The following is a 22526-nucleotide window of genomic DNA, read 5'->3' on the forward strand; positions in this document are numbered from 1 at the left end:
AGCCTTGAAAAGTAGAAAAGTTCCTACTAGCTGGAAACTTTAATTTTAAGTCACTACTCACTTTCTTCAAGCGCAATGATTTGACTTCCAGGGCTGTGCTATAGGGAAGCAGCATGGCCTAGTGGACAGAGTATGGGCCTGGGAATCGCGGGACTGGGTTCTAATCCTAGCTCCACTCCTTGTCTGCTGTGTGTCTACTGGCAAGTCACTTTACCTCTCTGTGGCTCTGTTCCCTCATCTGAAAAATGGGGATTCAATACCTGCGCTCCCTCTTATTTAGACTGTGAGCCCCATGTGGGACCTGATTACTTTATATCTACCCCAGCACTTAATAGAGTGCTTGGCACATAGTAAGCACGGAACAAAAACCACAATTATTATGAGCCAGGTGGTGCATATTTTCTGATTCCCTCTATCCCAAACACACTGCGTTCAAAAGATAAGGTTTTCAAAAACTTCCGCTAAGTACTCTTTCTCTTTTCCCTATTAGTGGCACAAGCTTTGGACTGTGCTGGTGAGAAGATGAACATTAAGAGGAAACGGGCTTTCTAGGGGAGCTCACTGTGATCACAGTCAGGAGTTATTGTCACTTGGATGGGAGGCCCCTGGGAGACTGTGTTCCTGTCAATTGGGGGGATGAAATCCCAGAACTCTTCTCCTCAGCCCTCTCAAGGGAAGGGTACTTTGTGGTTCTTATCCAGGCCGAATGAAGAAAAACTAGAGACTTCCAGGAAAGGACTATTTTGAAATGAGGCAACCAGGGAGCTGAGGATAGTGAAACAGTTCATGAAGGATTATTTCTCGTATATATATACAACCTAAAACCCCCACCAATTCCATTTTACTTCCTTTCTTCACCAGGCACAACTATGACAAGACCTTTCTCATCTGGATTAATGAGGAAGACCACACCAGGGTGATCTCTATGGAAAAGGGGGGCAATATGAAGCGAGTGTTTGAGCGATTCTGCCGTGGATTAAAAGAGGTACCAAGTTAAACACTTAAATGGTTTGAATTCCTTCAGTGAGCATTAACTCAGTCCTACAGGTTGGGCAAACCTTCATGTTGCCAGGCCTTTGAGTTGGGGGCTCAAGGGCAAGGATATATAATAATAATTAATAATAACAACAACCACAATAATATCTAAATTTTCCAATAAAAGGAAACTGAGCTCAGATTGCTTTCTCCCTCCCTCTACGCTCCCCTCCTCCACTCCACAGGATATATGCCTTTTTCTCATTAGGCTAGTCCAACCCTGAACACATCATAAGAAAGATAAGGCAAAACATGCATTTTCATCATAACATCTTATTTTTAGACTGGTGGATGATGAGAAAGTGGAAAAAAAAAGATCGTTGGACAAATTTACAGTTTTTTCGCCTCTGGAATGGAGAGGTTCCCCAGCTGTCCAACATCCTGATAGTAAGGGAAGGTGAATACTAGAATGGAGGCTCTAACTAGTGATGTGAAGAGAGCATGAGCCTGGCAGTTAGAAGGACCTGAGTTCTAATCCCAGATGCACCGCGTCTGCTGTGTGATCTTGGTCAAGTCATTTAACTTCTCTATGCCTCAGTTACCTCACCTGCAAAATGGGGGTTAAGACTGTGAGCCCCATGTGGGACATGGACTGTGCCCAACGTGATTAGCTTATATCTACCCAAGACCTCAGTACAGTGCCTGGCACATAGGAAGTGCTTAACAAATACCATTTTTTAAAAAAAAGTCAAGCCACCAGAGGCTAAGGAACGCAATTATCTACCAAACAAATAATCAAACCCTAACTTAGTCCAGCTCCATCCTTAAAATGGTCAACAAAATGTATTTGTCAATTAGCAGCTTGATTTTTGACCGCAGTTCCAGAATGTGTGCTTTCAACCTAGGTTTTGGCCAGAACACAAGGGCGTATTTCAGAGGGAGCCTTCTTCTGAGCTTTGGTCAGGGGGGTTAAAGGACTCCCCACCACCACCAGACTGTAAGCCTGTTGAGGGCAGGGCATGTGTTTATTGTTATACTGTACTCTTTCAAGAGCTTAGTACAGTGCTCTCACACAGTAAGCGCTCAATAAATATGACTGAATAAATGAATGGTGGGATTCTCATCAGTCTGGGATGACTGGAAGCAGGGAGATGGATCAGGTGATCCCTCAGAGCCTCTGGTGGTCCAGCATTATGAGAAAGTTTCGAGACAGTGTGGAGCCACTCCACTCCAGATGTTGCTTCTGCAGATCACCAAATTGAGTGGTATCACATTTGTTTGGTGATTTATTTTGGAGGAAAACAGTAAATCTGTATGACCATCTTTTTCCCCCACTTTCTCGCTACTTGCCAATCTAAAAAGAAGTTCACACATGAACCAGGTAACCTGGGCCTTGACATCCTGCGGTCTCTGCCTTTTTTTTTTTTTTTGGTAAAAAATGGTATTTGTTAAGCGCTTACAATGTGTCAGGCATTGTATTGAGCACTGGGGTAGACACAAGATAATCAGATTGGACACAGTCCATATCCCATTTGGGGCTCATAATCTTAATCCCCATTTCACAGATAAGGCAATTTAGGCACAGAGAAGTGAAGTGACTTGCCCAAGGCCACCCAGCAGATTAGTGGTACAGCTGGGAGCAGAACCCAGGTTGCTGACTCCGAGGCCTATGCCCTATAGAGAAGCAGCATGGCTCAGTGGAAAGAGCACGGGCTTTGCAGTCACAGGTCATGGGTTCAAATCCCGGCTCTGCCATTTGTCAGCTGTGTGACTTTGGGCAGGTCACTTAACTTCTCTGTGCCTCAGTTCCCTCATCTGTAAAATGAGGATTAAGACTGTGAGCGCTTAGAACAGTGCTTTGCACATAGTAAGCACTTAATAAATGCCATCATTATTATTATTATTCACTAGGCCACAATGCTTCTCCCTGGGATAACCCATTCCACTCGTACTCAAGTTTCCTTTCTCATTACAAGAAGATAATAGTTTTCTACCTTCAAGTGAGGATAACTTTCCAAAACACTGAAGGTAGACTACGAATGAAAATTCCTTTCAAAACTTTGTTCAGGTGCTCTGGCTTTTACCATTTTATATCCCACTCCGAGTAGTATTATTTTTTCACCGAAAACATCCTTAAGTGATGACTGCCAGCACCAAGTGGCCATTTCAGATCTGAACTCACTGCCTTAACATGAAGTGTGTTGCACACTGAAATCTGTCCAATGGTTTTCTCTCCACAGGTGGAAAAATTAATCCAAGGGCGGGGCTGGGAGTTCATGTGGAATGAGCGCCTAGGCTATGTCCTGACCTGTCCTTCCAACCTCGGAACTGGATTACGTGCCGGAGTCCACGTTAAAATCCCAAAGCTCAGTAAGGTATGGAACCAAAGGCATGACCTGACCCTTGATTTGTGTCAGCTGCTGGCATGATCACCTCACTTGATGAGCTATAAAAAGAACTGAGTGAACAACTGCTACAGCGACCCAGGGTGAAAATAACCCTCCACCTAAAACTTTTAGAATTGCTTCACCTGAAATGTGAAGATTACACTATCTCAGAAGCTTTCCTCAGAAAGAGTGCCACGTGTATCATTTATTATAATGAAGTATCTATCCCACTGCTTAGTACAGTGCCTGACACATCGGAAGAGCTTAACTAATACCATTTTAAACGAATAACTTTAAAAAGCAATACAAACCCCAAACTCTTGCCTGCATAACAGCATACAGAATGCTTTAATACCGTGCTTACCTAACGGCAAGGAAACATGACCTTTTACTTAATTAAAACAAAACTTCCAGATGAATAATGCATTAATAACAGGGCCACTGCAATAGCCAGAAAGAAAAGGCACAGAAGCATCTCTACTGGCATTTGAAGTAGGGGAAGGAAACTAGGGGTATCAGTGACTGTGGACCACTGAACTTCTTGAAAAAATGGCTATCCATCCGCTCTTGCACCAGGACCCCCGTTTTTCTAAGATCCTGGAGAACCTGAGACTTCAGAAGCGTGGCACAGGCGGTGTGGACACTGCAGCTGTGGCAGACGTGTATGATATCTCCAATATTGATCGTATTGGACGTTCGGAGGTAATGCGTTTCTCTTGGATTTTTTGTTTTTGAAGTTGTGCTAAGAGAGCAATAAGGGTTGGCAAGCTTACAACCTCCCTTACCTGCAAACCTTGGGCATCCTTCCTGAAGCCTCTTGTTGCTCATGCTAGACTTTTGTGAGGCATTATTTCTCTTAAATGGGGATGGCCAGAAATCTATACAGGGCAAAAATAGTATATACTGCCAAATCCCAGTTAGCGCTCTTATCTGTTTCCATGAAAACACAAATGGTAAGCACAAGAGCACTAAACATGCAGAATTTCCCACAGGAAATAAAGGGAATTGTTTACTACATTCTCTTGACCCACAAAACAATAGACATGCATTTTTTAAAGTGATTAAACAGCATGACACTACTGCAGGATCAAATAGTAATATAAAACATGTTCTACTAATAAAAAATTATGAATAAGTGAATACTCAATGTTTAAAAAGGTTATCATTCACATCCTATTTGGTAAAATGGCACCTTGTGCTAACAGACCTGCCATTATCAATGCTAAAGTGAAATGGTATTTAATCACTTTAGTGAGTCAGTCAAAACACTTTGGGGAGAGAAGGGAAAGGCTTAAGTCAAGGTAAATAAACTTCGCAGCATTACCTCAAAGTGAAAGGGCTCTGAATTCAAAAGTACTTGAGAAAGATATAATGGGAATGACTGTAGTCTAGCTGAGCCCAAAGAATCCAGGAAATTCTGAAAAACACTATTATCCATCACATAACTGTTCTTGGAAATGCATTCCAAGGCTTTTTCGGCAACAGAAGGTCTAGTGTGTTGAAGTACTACTACATGTTTCCTACTGTGATGTTAGAGGATGCGTTTGTCAACTCAGACTGCGGGCTCAACTTGTCTCTCAGGGTGAATTTCCCAGAACTTAGCTCCTCATTTCTTCAGATTTCCAGTCAATCAAAAATCGCTTTGACATCTTGCATGGTTAGTTTAAGTACTACAGTGCTCTGCAGAGAATAAACACTCAAATAAATACTACTGACTAACTGAATTTGATTTGGCAAATATAGCCAAAGAGGCAAAGTGATAGCGTGGCTCAGTGGAAAGAGCCCGAGCTTTGGAGTCAGAGGTCATGGGTTCAAATCCCAGCTCCACCACTCATCAGCTGTGTGACTTGGGGCAAGTCACTTCACTTCTCTGGGCCTCAGTTACCTCACCTGTAAAATGGGGATTGAGACTGTGAGCCCCACATGGGACAACCTGATCACCTTGTAAATTCCCCAGCGCTTAGAGCAGTGCTCTGCACATAATAAGCGTTTGATAAATGCCATTATTATTATTATTATCTAGCATTTTAAAGGAGCCAATGGAATTTTCTGTCTATTGCCTGGGAATGCTAAAACAATAGAATTTTAAAACCCAGTAAGGTCTGGGATGTCACAATATGTTGCTACATTACTAAGCCAACCACAATTGCAATGCCCTGGGGTGGGTAAGTACAATCCATGTTCAACTTAGGTCTTTTCTACATGCCTGGGGAAAGCAAGCTCTCAGATGCACGAGGAAAAAGGGCCTCCCTGCAGGCAACAAATTAATCATTCATCCACTGAAGCAGCAGAGCTCTCGATGCACCGAACAATCAAAAGAAAGGCTACAAAGAAAGGCTACTCTGGCTACGTCTGGTGTGTGGCACAAACTGCACACCAGCATGGACACTGAGGGGAATCCAGAGAGATGTGATCTCCAGACACTCTTGGGAAGGCACTTTTCAAGTTGCTCTTCCCCTGAGGAGGCAATGGGGCTGACAAAACCCATCAGAGATAAAGAGAACACACCTGTTTTTAATGAAGAGTTCTCCATGCCAATAGAGCTGGTTTTTCCAGCTGGCCCATTTCCACTTCTTCCTGCTTTCTAACTTGAGGACAATACACTACTTAGTACTATCCTTATTAAAGGGTGAGCAGAGAAGAAAAAGGCGGTGAACCTCTAATCAATTAAGTTAGCTGTAAGCTCACTGTGGGCAGGGAATTTAACTTCCAATTATGTTGTACGCTCACAAGCGCTTAGTAGAGTGCTCTGCTTATAGTAAGCACCCAATAAATGCCACTGACCGATTGCAGGGCGTTTGCTGAAGAAGAGTCACATTACTTAATTTGCTGAATGAAATATATCAACTTAGATATCTCAATCAATCAATCGTATTTATTGAGCGCTTACTGTGTGCAGAGCACTGTACTAAGCACTTGGGAAGTACAAACTGGCAACATATAGAGACAGTCCCTACCCAACAGTGGGCTCACAGTCTAGTTTCTCTAAACTGAAAATTCTGTAGATGTGTAAATAATGGCATTTGCAACAGTGTTAGCTCCTTGCGGCAGGCAAAATGTCTAATTCTGTGATACTGTACTCTCCCAACCGCTTAGTACAGTGCTCCGCACCCTCAGTAAGCACTCAATAAGTATAATTGATTGATCATTGCAACAATGGATTAAAAACTGCATTTACCGCACCCTCAGTAAGCACTCAATAAGTATAATTGATTGATCATTGCAACAATGGATTAAAAACTGCATTTAGTGCACGATGTTCTTTGTGGATAGTACAATAATCCCGGGGCATGAGGTTTCTGTGATGTTCATCCTTTTGACTCCTTAACAGATTTGTACAATTGCTACAAGAATTTTTGCCAGTTTGCCATCTCTATTTCCACTGCTATCAAAGAGGAGAGAGCCCTGAGGTCACTGGGGCAGGCTCTCCAGAGGTCTCCTCCCTTTCAGAGGATTTCTCTAGCAGACAGAATCCCTGTGAAGAGGAAGGCACTGATGGCTGCCCCTATGCTACCAAGAGCAGGACTCCCATGGTGACCAGTTCATTCTCCACCCCATCACGGAGACAGTCTTAAACAGCAGGGAGAATACTGGAAGGGGTATGGGCTTCCCTGGTTCCATACTTTATATTGGACAAAGTATTTTGATGAGGTGGCATGATAGTCAATTGTATTTACTGAGCGCTATGTGCAGAACACCGTACTAAGCCCTTGGGAGAGTACACTATAACAATAAACAGACACATTCCCATCCCACAACATGCTCCTTGCACTGCATTGGAAAACAATTGCATTTACTGAGCACTGCTGGGTGCAGAGCACTGCACAGAGCACTGTTTGCTTGAGAAAGAATAATTGAGCAGAATTGGTAGACATGTTAATATAGCATAATTCTACGCTCCAGTGACTGAGAAAATCTCCAACCCAACATGTCTCCCAAAACAAAAACCCACTTGTCTCCAAAAATCAAAAACAATAAACCATTCAGCTTCTCCAATACAAATTCTTTCCTAATTGGACTATCTGGATAAACTTTGTGATTCATGCTCTTGGATAAGCTTTGTTAAAAAAAAAAGTCTGCTCTACCTTGATGCCAATGAACCCTTTAGAGAAAGTTTTTGGACTTTTTAATTTGTGCGATGCTGAAATGACTTAAGGTCGTGGGAGCCGGGCCAGTGGAACACTGGATGGCACAGGAAACGTTTTCCTTTTCCGTTTTGCTTTGTCCCTGCTTTTTCCTTTCATATCTTGTAAAAATGACGCATTTGGTCCACTGGAGATAGAATCCATTGATTCCTAGGGCTGGAAGGGTAGGCCACCCCAGAGGGCAGAAGGCCACTAAGCACAGCTGCTAAACCTGCAATTTTTCCATGTTTGCGGAGGGAGGGTGAATAGGGAGTGGTGGATTTGGGGGAGCAGTGGCATCTGGCTGCCAAATTCCACAGCTGCCCCACCCTCAGCCCTGCCTTTTAATGGCAGCATGTGGGACGCCCCCAAACTCCAGCAGGCCCAACCTAGGGAGGTCCTGAGCTCCCAAAGCTCAGCCAGGCCCTAGCATCAATCAATCAATCAATCGTATTTATTGAGCACTCACTGTGTGCAGAGCACTGTACTAAGCGCTAGCCCTGTGAACCTCTGCTCGTCCACCTGAGCAGCGGTGGTTTGACACTGAGGATATCTCCCTCATCTCACTTTCAATCAACACTCCCAACAGGTGGGGGAAGAGGTTCTATTTTGAAAACCCAACTAGAAAAGTCCCAACTTTCCTCAGTAACCTATCTCCTTATCTTCCCAATTCCGCAGCGCAAACCCTTTCTGTCTTGTTCTGTCTCTAATGGAGATGGGAAAACTGCAGGTTGCCATGCTGAGTTTGGGAACTCTTCATGTATTTAAAGATCAGCCCTCTGCCTTCCCTCCCACTTTATGATGGAATTTGTTAAGTGCTTATTATGTGCCAGGCTGGGATGGATACAACCAAATCGAGTTGGACACGGTCCCTGTCCCAACGTGGGGCTCACAGCCTCAATCCCTATTTTACAGATGAGGTAACTGAGGCCCAGAGAAGTGCGGTGACTTCTCCCAGGTCTCACAGCAGACAAGTGTGTCTGCTCTATCCCCCCCATCTTACCTCCTTCCCTTCCCCACAGCACCTGTATATATGTTTGTACATATTTATTACTCTATTTATTTATTTATTTATTTTACTTGTACATATCTATTCTATTTATTTTATTTTGTTAGTATGTTTGGTTTTGTTCTCTGTCTCCCCCTTTTAGACTGTGAGCCCACTGCTGGGTAGGGACTGTCTCTATATGTTGCCAATTTGTACTTCCCAAGCGCTTAGTACAGTGCTCTGCACATAGTAAGCGCTCAATAAATAAGATTGATGATGAAGTGGTGGAGTCAGGATTAGAACTCGTGACCTTCTGAATCTCAGGCCCGTGCTCTTTCCACTATGCCGTGATCCCTGTTCCCTTCATCTTTCCCTAGATGTCTTATATGCTAGCCTTTCCATGATTTCTCTGATTCATCCCGAATCTTTTCCAAGCTATGAAAACTGGATTTTTCTAGACACCCCTTAGGAAAGATGTCAACTGAAGCGCTGCACCACCTGAGGGCTCAAGAGAACCGGGTGACATTCACCTCTCAGGTCCGCAAACTGCAGGGTTGTGGGAAGATGCCGTGCCCAGCAGCCAGGGCACCCCTTCCGGGATCTAAATCCGTCCTTCCATTTTCATTATCTTGGCACTGTCTTTCATCGGCGTGGCTTATGGTTAACATCCCATTCCTCGGGGCGAGTGAAATCCCCCCAAGATGAAAAGCGCCCAGCTGCCTGTTAACTGTTCCTGCTGTTTGATACCTCATTTGTCTGTTCCATTTCTGAAGGTGGAGCTAGTCCAGATAGTCATCGATGGAGTCAACTACCTGGTGGACTGTGAAAAGAAGCTGGAGAAAGGCCAGGACATCAAGATCCCCCCTCCTCTGCCCCAGTTCGGCAAGATGTCACCTCAGTGAAGTTGGTTCCCTCCACCCCTTTTAAAAATATCTGTCCGCTGGTGTGACAGGTATGAATAAATAAATCTCTAGGCTGAGAGTTATTGTAGGCTTAGAAGAGCCTCGGTATATAAATGTAGGTCTCTTCATAATAAAACTCTCTCTAACGTCTCCAGTTTGGTATTTTTTAAGCTACTGTGTCACACAGTTGTCACACTGGAAACCTGCCAAAAGTAGTGAAAGAGCTAACATTTAGTGCCACACAACCTGAATGGTAAGAAACGTTTCCAGTCCAGCTGCCCAAGGCCAAGACTTTAAGCTTTACTACAAGGAATGATTTGTGAAAATTGGACTGATAAAATGAAAAAAACAATGACGAGGAAATCCATTTTCCCGGCAGAAGTGGTAAAGATACACTTTCATTTCTTCCAACCAGGACTGCTTCCACTCGAGGTTTGCCTGAAAATGTGCCTTGGAATATTCAACTGAAAATGCTGTTCTGTGGCTCAGTCAGTGAGCCAGTTGAGGGACAGGGTCCCTATCTAATTCCCCACCTAGGTACTTTCCCTGCTCTCGGTACAGTGCTCTGCACACAGTTAAGTGCTTCATAAATTCTACTACTACTAATGCTTTCTAATGAAACCTAATACTTTCTACATCCAGCAAGATTCAATTCAGTCCTACAGACTCCATATTCTGATATTCTTTGCCATATTATTTATTGTTGGAGGTGCCAAGAAGGTGACTACTGTTCCCTTGGCTAGTATTATGAGGCCCTGAAGACTAGCTGGGTAGTTACACAACTTGTGCGACTCCACTGTGCAACTTGCGTGGGATGCCTGAACCCTCCACCCCCTGTGGATAATTGTGACCCTCAAAATATGGATTGCAGAAAAGGCGGCAGGGCAGACCTCCTGAGTGGGGAGAGCCGCTCCTCTCACCTCCACCCCAATCCATCAATCGATCAATTGAATTTATTGAGCACTTACTGTACAAGGTGCTGGGGAGACTAGGATACAACAGAGTTGGTAGACATGTTCCCTGCCCCCAAGGAGCTTACGGTCTAGAGGGAGAGACTGACTCATGACCTGTCTGGTTTCCTGGACCTGTCTGGACGGTCTCCGGCCTCCTGATCGATAGCCAGTCTGTGAACGGGGTGCTAAGATTTCAACATCTCCACATGTGTCGTTATGGCTCCAGCATTACTGGCCAACTACTTGGATTCTGTTCAGGGGGTTGGATACTAACGCTTTTTTGTTTCTGTTTAGCAGAACAGAATCCAAAACGGTTAGTTTGAGCTGGTGCATGAAGGGAACTTTTGCCCTCATGCCGTAGGGCCCCTCAGTGTACCTGACTAGTTCTAGAGTCTGACTGATTCACCCCTATGGAAAAGGAATTCTGGTAGCACCAGGCTTCTCCCCTCCTTTTGCTACCAGATTGCTTCCCAACACTGCTGAATGAAGAGGATCTCTCTCGGTCACAGAGCATCTCTGATGTGATGAATGGAATGGGTCCCAGTCCTCAGCAGAGGGTCTCTGACTAGTCTTCAATCAACTGAAGCTAAATCTTCACCCAACTGGAGTCCTCATCCATTTGAGGATCCCACAACGCTTTCTGTCAGCCGGGCGGATGTGCTGGTGTCAGAATGTCCGAGCAGTCTCTGAGACTGGATTAATAATAATAATAATAATAATAATAATGGCATTTATTAAGTGCTTACTATGTGCAAAGCACTGTTCTAAGTGCTGAGGAGGTTACAAGGTCATCAACCTGATCTGTCTTAATCCCCATTTTACAGATGAGGTAACTGAGGCCCAGAGAAGTTAAGTGACTTGCCCAAAGTCACACACCTGACAACTGGCGGAGCCGGGATTTGAACCCCTGACCTCTGACTCCAAAACCCGTGCTCTTTCCACTGAGCCACGCTGCTACCCCATGGCTTCAAAGAAGTGGATACTGTCTGTACCAGGCAATTCAGAACTTTATACCAGTTTGCCTTATGCACGTCCAAGGCAAAAATACAACTTTCTTCAGGAAAATTTCCTTTTTAAAAAAATTTTAACCTGGTGCGTATTTTTTTTTACTTTCCTCCATATTCCAGATCAATCAACCAATGAATGGTATTTATTGAGCAGTTACTATGTGCAGAACACTGTTCTCAGCACTTGGGAGACTACAAGAGAATTAACAGATATGTTCCCTGCCCCTGATGAGCTTAGATGACTGAAAACTTGGAGAAACTGCAGGAAGTGAAACCAAAGCAATCACGGATTGCTAAACCAATTCCACCAGACACAGAGTGCTAATTTGACGCTTCACCATTTGTCAATCTCCCTTTGCCTACAATCCTTCGGCCAATCTGGCAGAGCTCTGATCCAAGTCAAGCACATCCTGTTTTCCTTTCATGATACCAAATGTCCATATTAATGATACAACCCTGTCTGGAGAAGTAGTACATATGACCAGGTATTTATGAGTCAGAAATGAAAGAGGTTCCCCCCCTTACTTTATACAGGTCTGATAGCGTGATTCCCCTAGCTAAAGAAATCATGACAGGCTAACAGTTGCGGTTTTCTATGGTCTAACAATCAATATTTATTGAACAACTCGGTTTACAACTTAACGTTAGCTATCTGTTTAACAAAAGAAAAGGCTCCTCTCCCTGCCTGTTCCTTCACATAGACCACAACTTTTACAGAAGTAGTGTGACATAATAGATAGAGCCCGGGCCTGGAACTCGCAAGGACCTGGGTTCTAATCCGGTTCTGCCACTTGTCTGCTGTGTGACTTTGGGCAAGTCACTTAAGTCCTCTGTGCTTCAGTTACCTCTTCTGTAAAGTGGGGATTAATAATAATAATAACAATATTAATAATAATGCTTTTTGTTAGGCACTTACTACATGCCAAGTACTCTTCTAAGCACCGGGGTAGACACAAGGTAATCAGATCGTCCCACGTGGGGCTCACAGTCTTAATTCCCATTTTGCAGGTGAGGTAACAGGCACAGAGAAGTTTCATGACTTTCCCAAAATCACACAGCTGACAAGTGGCAGGGCCGGAATTAGAACTCATGACCTCTGACTCCCAAGCCTCTGCTCTTTCCACTAAGCCACGCTGCTCCTAGACTGAGCCCCAGGTGGGGCAGGGACTGTGTCCAACCTTTGTCCTTGTATCTACCCCAGTGCTTACTTAGTACAGTGCCTGGCACATAGAAAGTGCTTAACAAATCCACACACACAAAAAAAGACGGCGTAATCTGTGCCCTCATCTCCTCCTCCTCCTCCACCAACCCCAGGGAGGGCAGCTTTCTATACCCTCACCCTGGCCCACTCCCCTGGGAAATCTGGTTGAATCTACCCCAACAAGACACAGGGAAGCAAACATTCTTGGTCTTTACTTCAAGGTCAAAGATTTCTTTCACATCTTTTTAAAGCCGTAGTTCACAAACTAGAGTGGCTTCTGGCATTCAGCTGACCCGATGCAGGAAACATTCACCTCTCGCTCCCGTTCCAAAAGACATCTTATATTGTCATTTACTATGTGATCATCCAACATGCTGCATGTTGTCATTTGGGAGTTTTTCAGAATTCCCGAGCCCAGAGTGCTTCTCCACCTCTCCACTTGTCAGAGACACTGGGTTCCTCTCCCAGATTCCCGTTTATGCCAGGGCTGCTTCCTGTGGGTTTGGAGTTTGCCAATCTTGGACCACACTCCCATTGCGCCACTGATGGGGCGTCACAGTGATCTCACTCACTTGTCTTCTGAACCTGGCCCAGTTCACAGTCAAACATGTTCAAGCACACAAATGTACAGTGAGGTTAAACAAAGACCCAAACATCAAGACGACACAATGACAATTTACTAAAGCCTAAATACAAACCTGAAGAGAGTCAAGTCAGCTCATTGTGGGCAGGGAACACGTCTACCAACTCTGTTGTACTGTAGTCTCTCGAACACTTAAAAAAGTGCTTTGACCACAGTAGGTGCTCAATTAAATACTGATGATGATGAAGTCATAATCCTCCACTGACAGAGATGGGAGTGTTAATACGGTTAATGAAAATCCATGCTTGCTAGTGTTCCAACATGAACTGTGGTAGGTCTGGGAAATCACTTTCTAGATCTTCTCTCTCCTGCTAGGGCTAAGATAAATGCTCATGTCCTTGCTCATGGTTGAAAGGAATGGGCCAAGGACCTTAGAGTGGGCTGGGCCAAGCCCCTTGTTCAAAGATCACTCGGGGACAAATCAATCTATTTCAGGTTTGGCTGTTGAAAATTATGGCTGATTAGCTGATTCTTTTTCTGGAAAGGCTGATAATTGAACTTTATCAACATTGGACTTGAAGCATTTCAATTTAGACAATTTGTCCAACTCCCTCCTCTCACTTTCCCTGTGACAAATTCCACATCTGCCACATCCTTGGGATGGCATTTTCCAAGGGTAGGGGGGCAAAGGAAGGGAGAAGGTGACTTCAAGCCTCTAGAAATTATTTTTCTATTAATTTGGAATGAAAGATTTTTGTTGGGCTTGGGACGTGGTGGAAGACATCTGTGGAATGAAAGATTTTCCCGTTAATGGTGGGAGGGTTGGCAAGGTAGGTGTAAAGATCATGGATCAAAGTGCTGAAAAACAATTCACTGTAAATTCCACTTCATACTGCAAGCATGACTGGAACCTCTGTGGTGAGTGCATTTTCAGAATGCAAAAATTATCACCTGGCTCTGATAACACAAACAGGACAACATAATTTAAGATCTGAAAAAGTGGGATTTAGCAGCATCATGGGCCTAACATATTAACAAAATAAAATAAATAGAATAGATATGCACAAGAAGCCTTCCTCCCTGCTGTGCACATGCTAATTAGAAACGCATCTGGGCTAAAAAGAAAGTTAAAAAAAGTGCCTGAAGGGCAATCTGAGTCCAGCTGAAATGAACCTGAATTTCAAACAATAGTAAGAGTTTCTCACTAAGGAAATCTACAGATATAATGGAAAAGCCTCACTGCGGTGTATGCTCCTGCCCTTTAGTAATAAAACCACCTGCCACTTTGACTTTACCGCTTGTTACAATTTCTACGACTCACGTACAACGCCGGGATACAGCAAAAACATTTATAAGGGAATAACGAGTAAAGAGGGGACACCAACGCTACTTCATGGCACGCTGAGCTGCCGGCACCGCAAAAACAAAGCGGGAGATTAAAATGGTTTGGAACCTCCTGTGCCGTGAGGCGGGAAGGACAGAAGTGGTGATGACAGCTCGTTCCTGTGGCCTCCCAACCCACTGGTCAGTCAGGCTGCCTCGCCGCTAACTGGCACTGCCCCTTCCCCTGCCCAGGTCAGCCGGGACACCTATCTGTCCCCGTCCTCTGCCTCTGTACGACGGAGAATGTTGGGAAGGCTCAGGCCCACCCCCCAACACTGCTGGGGCAATTCCTCTGGCTGGACTTGTGGCTGCTGGACTGAGCCACGAGGAGCCCAAAACTTAGCTCTTAAAGCCACAGGGCCCTACTGCTTTTAAAAATTTTTTTGTTGTAGTTATTCCTCTCTCTCAATCTCTCATCCTATCCCGACTGGATTACTGCATCAGCCTCCTCTATGATCTCCCATCCTCCTGTCTCTTCCCACTTCAGGCTATACTTCATGCCACTGCCCGGATCATCTTAGTGCAGAAATGCTCTGGGCATGTTACTCCCCTCCTCAAAAATCTCCAGTGGCTACCAGTCAACCTACACACCAGGCAAAAACTCCTCACCCTCGGCTTCAAGGCTGTCCATCACCTCGCCCCCTCCTACCTCACCTCCTTTCTTTCCTTCTCCAGCCCAGCCCGCACCCTCCGCTCCTCTGCCACTAACCTCCTCACTGTGCCTCGGTCTCGCCTGTCCCGCCGTCGAACCCCGGCCCACGTCCTCCCCTTCGCCTGGAATGCCCTCCCTCTGCCCATCCGCCAAGCTCGCGCTCTTCCTCCCTTCAAAGCCCTACCGAGAGCTCACCTTCTCCAGGAGGCCTTCCCACACTGAGCCCCCTTTTTCCTCTCCTCCTTCCCATCCCCCCTGCCCTACCTCCTTCCCCTCCCCACAGCACCTGTATGTTTGTATAGATTTATTACTCTATTTTACTTGTACATATTAACTATTCTATTTATTTTGTTAATGATGTGCACCTAGCTTTACTTCTATTTATTCTGACAACCTGACACCTGTCCACATGTTTTGTTTTGTTGTCTTTCTCCCCCTTCTAGACTGTGAGCCCATTGCTGGGTAGGGACTGTCTCTATATGTTGCCAACTTGGACTTCCCAAGCACTTAGTACAGTGCTCTGCACACAGTAAGCGTTCAATAAATACGACTGAATGAATGAATGAATTCCTGGCCCTGCCTTTCATGGTTTTTGTGGTTTTTTTGTTTCACCCTTCCTTATGTGCCTGTTGCCAGTCCCCTTTCCCTCTTTAGTCTTAAAATGTGACGCTTTGAGGACCAGGGACCCAAGGCTAATTTTCATCTGTGCATTCCTTCCCAGTGCTTAGTACTGTGTTTTCCCACCAGTGCTTCATAAATGCGAATCAATCAATAACATATACTGAGCTCGACTCATCTCTCTCATTCAACCCACATATTCCATCTGTTACCCAATCCTGTCAGTCTAACTTACACAACACTGCTAAAATCCACCCTTTCCTCTCCATCCAAATTGCTACCGCGTGGATCCAAGCAATTATCCTACCCCGTCTTCACTACTGCATCAGCCTCCAGGTGACCTCCCTGCCTCCTGTCTCTCCCCACTCCAGTCCATACTTCATTCTGTTGCCCCAATCGTTTTCTTACAAATCATTTTCTTCAGCGCTTAGAACAGTGCTTGGCACATAGCAGGCGCTTAACAAATACCATCATCATCATTATTACAAAAAGTCAGTCCATGTTTCCCCATTCAAGAACTGGTTGAGTGGTTGCCCATCCACCTCCACATCAAACAGAAACTCCTTACCACTGGCTTTAAAGCGCTCCCTCAGCTCATCCCCTCCTACAACCCAGCACGCTCGTCTAACACTAACCTACTCACTGTACCTCAATCTCATCCATCCTGCCACTGATCCCTCACCCACACCCTGTCTCTGGCCTGGAACTCCCTTCCCCTTCATATCTGACAGACCACTCCTCTCCCCACCTTCCAAGCCTTATTAAAATCACATCTCCAAGAGGCCTTCCCCGATTATTTCCCTTATTGCCTCTTCCATCTGTGTTGCCCCTGCCCTTGGATTTTTACCCTCTATTTACTCCATCTTCATCCCTACAGCACTTATGCATGTATCTGTAATTTATTTTGTGTCTGCCTCCCCCTCTAGACCATAAGGTCCTTGTGGGCAGGGAACATCTACTTCTAGACTGTGAGCCCGTTGTTGGGTTAGGGACCGTCTCTCTATGTTGCCAACTTGTACTTCCCAAGCGCTTAGTACAGTCCTCTGCACACAGTAAGCGCTCAATACGATTGAATGAATGAATGAACTCTGTTGTACCGAACTCTTCCAAGTGCTTAATATAGTGCTCTGCCCACAGTAAACAGTACGATTGACTGAGCGTTTACACTATGCAGAGCACTGTACCAAATGCTTGAGAGAGTTCGACAGAGTTAGTAGACACGATTCCTATCTTCAAGGAGCTTACAGTCTAGTAGAGGGGAGGAAGACACATTTCAGGTAGGGAGAAGCGACACTGCTCAGGGGGGTGGGGTTAATAATAATAATATTAATAATAATAATAATGGCATTTGTTAAATGCTTACTATGTGCAAAGCACTGTTCTAAGCACTGGGGAGGATACAAAGTGACCAGGTTGTCCCACGTGGGGCTCACAGTCTTCGTCCCTATTTTACAATGGAGGAGTGGAGAAACGTAGGAGTGGAGAGTGGAGAGAAGGAGCGTGGCTCAGTGGAAAGAGCACGGGCTTTGGAGTCAGAGGTCATGGGTTCAAATCCCGGCTTCACCACTTGTCAGCTGTGTGACTTCGGGCAAGTCACTTAACTTCTCTGTGCTTCAGTTCCCTCATCTGTAAAATGGGGATTAAGACTGTGAGCCCCACGTGGGACAACCTGATCACCTTGTAACCTCTCCAGCGCTTAGAACAGTGCTTTGCACAGAGCAAGTGCTTAATAAATGGCATCATTATTATTATCATTATTAAGTACCCAAGTGGAGGAAGGTGAGTGTGGAAGTGCTGGAATGCCAGAAGGTGGGGAACGTGCCTAGAACCCTCCGCTAAAGCTGAGGGGCCGAGGACCAGACAAGTATGAACACAGTATTCGTGCGTGGGGACTCATATAGTTAATTTGAACTCTGTCGCTACCGCTTGCATCTCATCAGCAGCTCATGAGGAGCTAACTGCATTCAGGTGCACTTCATTCAATCGGGAATGGATTAAACCATAAAAATTAATGAGGCACTAAAAGGCTTTAATGAACAAATACGGGTTGTTTTTTTAAAACTCTCCTATGCATTTTACTCTAACGACAATTCGGTTAGCAGCCGCTCCTCTCTGACAGAAATGTACAGTTTTGATCATTAAATAATTTACACATTATTTTCAGTGTTCACCTAAGTAAGCTTTACAGTACAGCTTAATTAAAACGAGGACACATTTGCCCCTCCTTTGCCACCTCGGCTATTTATCAGCACCTGAACTGGAACAGTGAACCAAAGTCTCTCTCTAGAGCACACATTCTTCCCTCTCCTCTAAGCTCCCTGCTGAAGAGAGAAGGCAAAAATGGAGACATCCATGGCAACCGGAGGCTGAGCTGCATCCCCTCTTGGTATTCTGGCGCGCCCACAGGCATGGGCTCGGACTTCCACCGACAATGAAGCTGCTTAGGGAGGGTGAGACCCTCACCCCTCCTCATCTCCTCCCACAGGGGTCTTCAGGAGCCACTGCCTGCCTAGTCACAGCTCTTTAGACTGCCTAGGTAACAGCAGAAACAAATACTGGGAAGCATCAAAGGGAAGGTGTCATGCTACAACATCCTAAGCACACAGACAGACATATATCACACAGATAATTGCTCTCCCCCATTCCAAAGCCCTACTGAAGGCACATCTCCTCCAAGAAGCCTTCCCTAAGCCCTCCTCTTCTCCCACTCCCTTCTGTCACCCTGACTTGCTCCCTTCATTCATTCTCCCATCCATCCCCACAGCACATATGTATATATCTGTAATTTATTTATATATATTAATACCTGTCTGCCCCTCTAGACTGTGAGTTTGTTGTGGGCAGGGAATGCGTCTGTTGTCACAGTGTCCTCTCCCAAACTCTCAGTTCAGTGCTTTGCACACAGTAAGTGCTCAAGGAATGAACACATCTAGGGTCAAGGCTTTGCTTGCTTTCCACTGAGGGACTTAACATGGTGCCAGGGCTTCATTTAACTAAATTCAAAAAAAGAACCTTTAGAATGTCTTTATTAGGATAAGTTGGGACAGTTATGCTCTCCACTTTAAAGCCTTACTGAAGACACAGCCCCTCCAAGACACCTTCCCTGACGAAACCCTCTCCCTTCTGTGTCACCCTGACTTGCTCCCTTTACTCATCTCCCCTCCCAACCTCCCTGCACTTGTGTACATATCTGTAATTCACTTATTTACACTGGTGCTCGTTTCCCGCTCTAAACTATAAGCTTGTTGTGGGTAGGGAGTGTGTTATATCGTACTCTCTCAAGCTCTTAGCCCAGTGCTCTGCACAGTAAACACTCAATAAATATGATTGACTTGGCTCTGCACACAATAAGCACTCAATAAATATGACTGAGTGACTTCGCTATTACTTTTTATGCATCTGGATCTTAGTTTAAAATTTTCATTCCAATTGCTCCTGGCTTCTTTTTAATTAAATTCATTTGAACACCTATGCTTAAGAATTAGTATTCAAAATCTGGTATGTTAAAGATACTCTTCAGAACTGCACATCACTCTTGGCTTCAAAGCTCTCCATCCCCTCGCCCCCTCCTGCCTCACCTCCCTTCTCTCCTTCTCCAACCCAATCTGCACACTCAGCTCCTCTGCCACTGCTAACCTCCTCACTGCGCCTTGTTCATTCATTCATTCAATCATATTTATTGAGCGCTTACTGCATGCAGAGCACTGTAGTAAGCGCTTGGAAAGTACAGTCAGCAACATATAGAGACGGTCCCTACCCAACAACAGGCTCACAGTCTAGAAGGGGGAGAGACAACAAAACAAAACTGTGAGATTCCTGAGTGGTGGGGGACCTTCCCATTACCATGAATCCCAAGCAGCCAGGGCAGGGCAGTTAATCAATCAATCAATAGCATTTATTGAGCACTTACTATGTGCTTCGGAGAATACAACAGACTTAGTGGACGTGTTCCTTGCCCCAAGTGAGCTTACAGTGCAGAGGGGGCTATACACTTTACGTGCTGAGTACCGTAAATAACTTGCTGAGTGGCTGCTAAGAAATTAATAATATATAATTTATGGTATTTGTTAAACGCTTATATGTGCCAGGCACTCGTTCTCACCTATCTCGCTGCCGCTCCCCAGCCCATGTCCTACCTCTGGCCTGGAATGCCCTCCCTCCACACAATCGCCAAACTAGCTCTCTTCCTCTCTTCAAAGCCCTACTGAGAGCTCACCTCCTCCAGAAGGCCTTCCCAGACTGAACCCCCCCTTTGCATCTCCTCCCTCCCCCCCCCACCCTACCCCCTTCCCCTTCCCACAGCCCTTGTGTATATTTGTACATATTACTCTATTTTTTAATGTTGTGTATATAGCTATAATTCTATTTATTCTGATGGTATTGACACCTAATTGTTTTGTTTTGTTGTCTGTCTCCCCCTTCTAGACTGTGAGCCCGTTGTTGGGGAGGGACCGTCTCTGTATGTTGCGGACTTGTACTTCCCAGGCGTTTAGTACAGTGCTCTGCACACAGTAAGTGCTCAATAAATACAATTGAATGAATGGATGAACGAATGACTTGCCCAAGACCACACAGCTGACAAGTGCCAGAGATGGGATTAGAACCCATGACCTTCTGATTCCCGGGCCAGTGCCCTATCCACTAAGCTATGGTACAGCACGAACCACCTACCAGATTATTTCCTCAGCTCCAGGAAACAAAAGTCAAAAATAAAGAGAAGCAGTGCTGCCTAATGGATAACAGGCCTAGGAGTCAGAAGGACCTGGGTTCTAATCCCAGCTCTGCCACTTGTCTGCTGTGTGACCTTGGACAGGTCGCTTTCATTCTCTGTGCCTCCGTTACCTTAACTGTAAAACGGAGACTACGACTGTGATCCCTACGGGGGACAAGGGCTTTGTCCAACCTGATTAGCTTGTATCTACCCCTAGTGCTTAGTACAGTGCCTGACACAGAGTAAGTGCTTAATTACCATTAAAAAAAAATAAAATAACTGGTCTCAGAGGAGCAGAAAAGTTTGCAAAGACTCCTACCTACTTGTAATTTGGACCCAAGTACTTCCTTGGCCCCCACTTAGGCCTTGACCACTAAAGGATCATCACCGGAGGAGCTGATTCTGATGACGAGATGGGTCAGGCTGCTTTATGGTTGTCATGACCAGTATGGCTAATGTGGCTTTCTTCCCTGCATTTCATTAAAGGAGAAAGCCGGTGCTCTTTGGGGAGATCACTAGCTCCAGGTTACGCCTGCTCCTCATTGCTTAGCAACCCCAAGTAATCTGTATTCCGCTATTTGTTTTTTTTTTTCATTTGACACTTCACACACATGGGGTTTTTCCTTTTTTTCCACTTCTGAAACAAAGCAATATTGTTTTAAACCATGCAGTTGCCACGGGTGTGTGTGGGGGGGTGGGGGGAGCGGGGAACAGCTCGCCAAACATGACAAAGGCCATCTTCAGGGCCATTTCCATATGAACATTTTGCAAGTTTCACTGGAGGAGTCATGTGAGCCCCCAAAACTTTCCTGGGCTTTATTTAAAAGGAGACCTGGAGGGAGTGACATAACTGCCAGCCATATTTTTGCACCGTGTGCCCAGTTCATTTCCGATCATTTTTTTTTCCAATTCACTGTTCCCTCTCCTTTCTGTCCCAAATCACGGGGGCTTCGGGGAGTGAAGAGAATAGATGACGGTACGATTCCCAAACAGCTGTTAAATGCCAACCTGAAACTAGGCAAACTCCCTCTCTTTTCAAGCTCACCAGTCCACGGCTCTGCCCATCTTGCCCATCTTGCCCATCTTGCCCCTCTAGGCTGAAAGCTTGTTATGGGCAGGAAATGTGTCTGCTAATTCTGTCGTGTTGTACTCTTCCAAGTGCCTGAGCACATAGTAAGCATTAAACAAATACCACCGACTGATTTTCAAAGCCCTCCTGAAGAGCCGCACCTCTTCCAGGAGGCCTTCTCTGATTAATTTCTCCTTTCCCCGTTTTATTCCCCTCAACTGCCACCCCAGAACTTGGTTCCAACCACGCATTTATGTGCGGCAATAAGCTGTAGCACTTTCCTACAGGCACTCTCACTTAAGCCCTCACTCATCTGAATGACAGCTTTTCTTCTTTCTCTCTGTACAATATTTTAGTGTTTTTTTCCCTACTAGATTATAAATTCTTTGAGGGTAGAGATCAGACGGAATTCTTCCAAGAGCTTAAGACAGAGCTCCGCACATAATAGTTTAAGGATGCAGTAAAATAGAAAGACAGAAGACAGCAACATAGCCCAAAGCAGGCTCCTTCTGAATCGGAGCTTTGAAGAGCTGGGGAGACTAAAGAGGCAAAAGCCAGAACAGCTTCAGGCACTAAAAACAACAAGAACAACAACACAACAAAGGATTGCCTTTGGGTGTGCTCAGTGTGACTGGGACTGCAGCTCCTATATTGGCCGTTTTAGCAACAAGTTCACTCACCCGTTCATTCAATCGCATTTATTGAGCGCTTCCTGTGTGCAGAATGCTGTCCTAAGTCCTTGGGAAAGTAGGATATAACAATAAGCAGACACATTCCCTGCCCAAACGCATCCAAGGGTCATCTCCTCTGTTGAGGATATGTACATAACTGCTGAGGGAGTAGGGTGAGTATCCGGGTACTTAGGAAAAATTACAAAATAAACGGTATTTGTTAAGCACTCACTATGTGCCAGTCACTGTCTCTTCCCACTTCAGTATATACTTCACTCTGCTGCCCGGATTATCTTTCTACA

The 22526-nt window shown here is 45.1% G+C and overlaps 1 protein-coding gene and 1 long non-coding RNA gene across 5 annotated transcripts in view; one reads left to right on the top strand and one right to left on the bottom strand.

Moving 5' to 3' along the window:
• The window catches only part of CKMT2 (creatine kinase, mitochondrial 2), a 35016-nt gene extending 25490 nt beyond the window's left edge, over positions 1–9526 (top strand). For both annotated transcript variants that reach the window (XM_038765857.1, XM_038765858.1), the window contains exons 7-10: positions 862–985; positions 3216–3350; positions 3939–4064; positions 9248–9526. In XM_038765857.1, coding sequence (XP_038621785.1) covers positions 862–985; positions 3216–3350; positions 3939–4064; positions 9248–9376 — 514 coding nt within the window. In that variant the 3' untranslated portion in view covers positions 9377–9526. The remainder of the gene's footprint in view (positions 1–861; positions 986–3215; positions 3351–3938; positions 4065–9247) is intronic.
• LOC119944744 overlaps positions 1–22526 on the bottom strand; it is an 82007-nt gene that overhangs the window by 48992 nt on the left and 10489 nt on the right. The gene's annotated exons all lie outside the window — the stretch shown is intronic.

The sequence above is a fragment of the Tachyglossus aculeatus genome, chromosome 23, assembly GCF_015852505.1.
Source record: "Tachyglossus aculeatus isolate mTacAcu1 chromosome 23, mTacAcu1.pri, whole genome shotgun sequence".
NCBI lineage: Eukaryota > Metazoa > Chordata > Mammalia > Monotremata > Tachyglossidae > Tachyglossus > Tachyglossus aculeatus.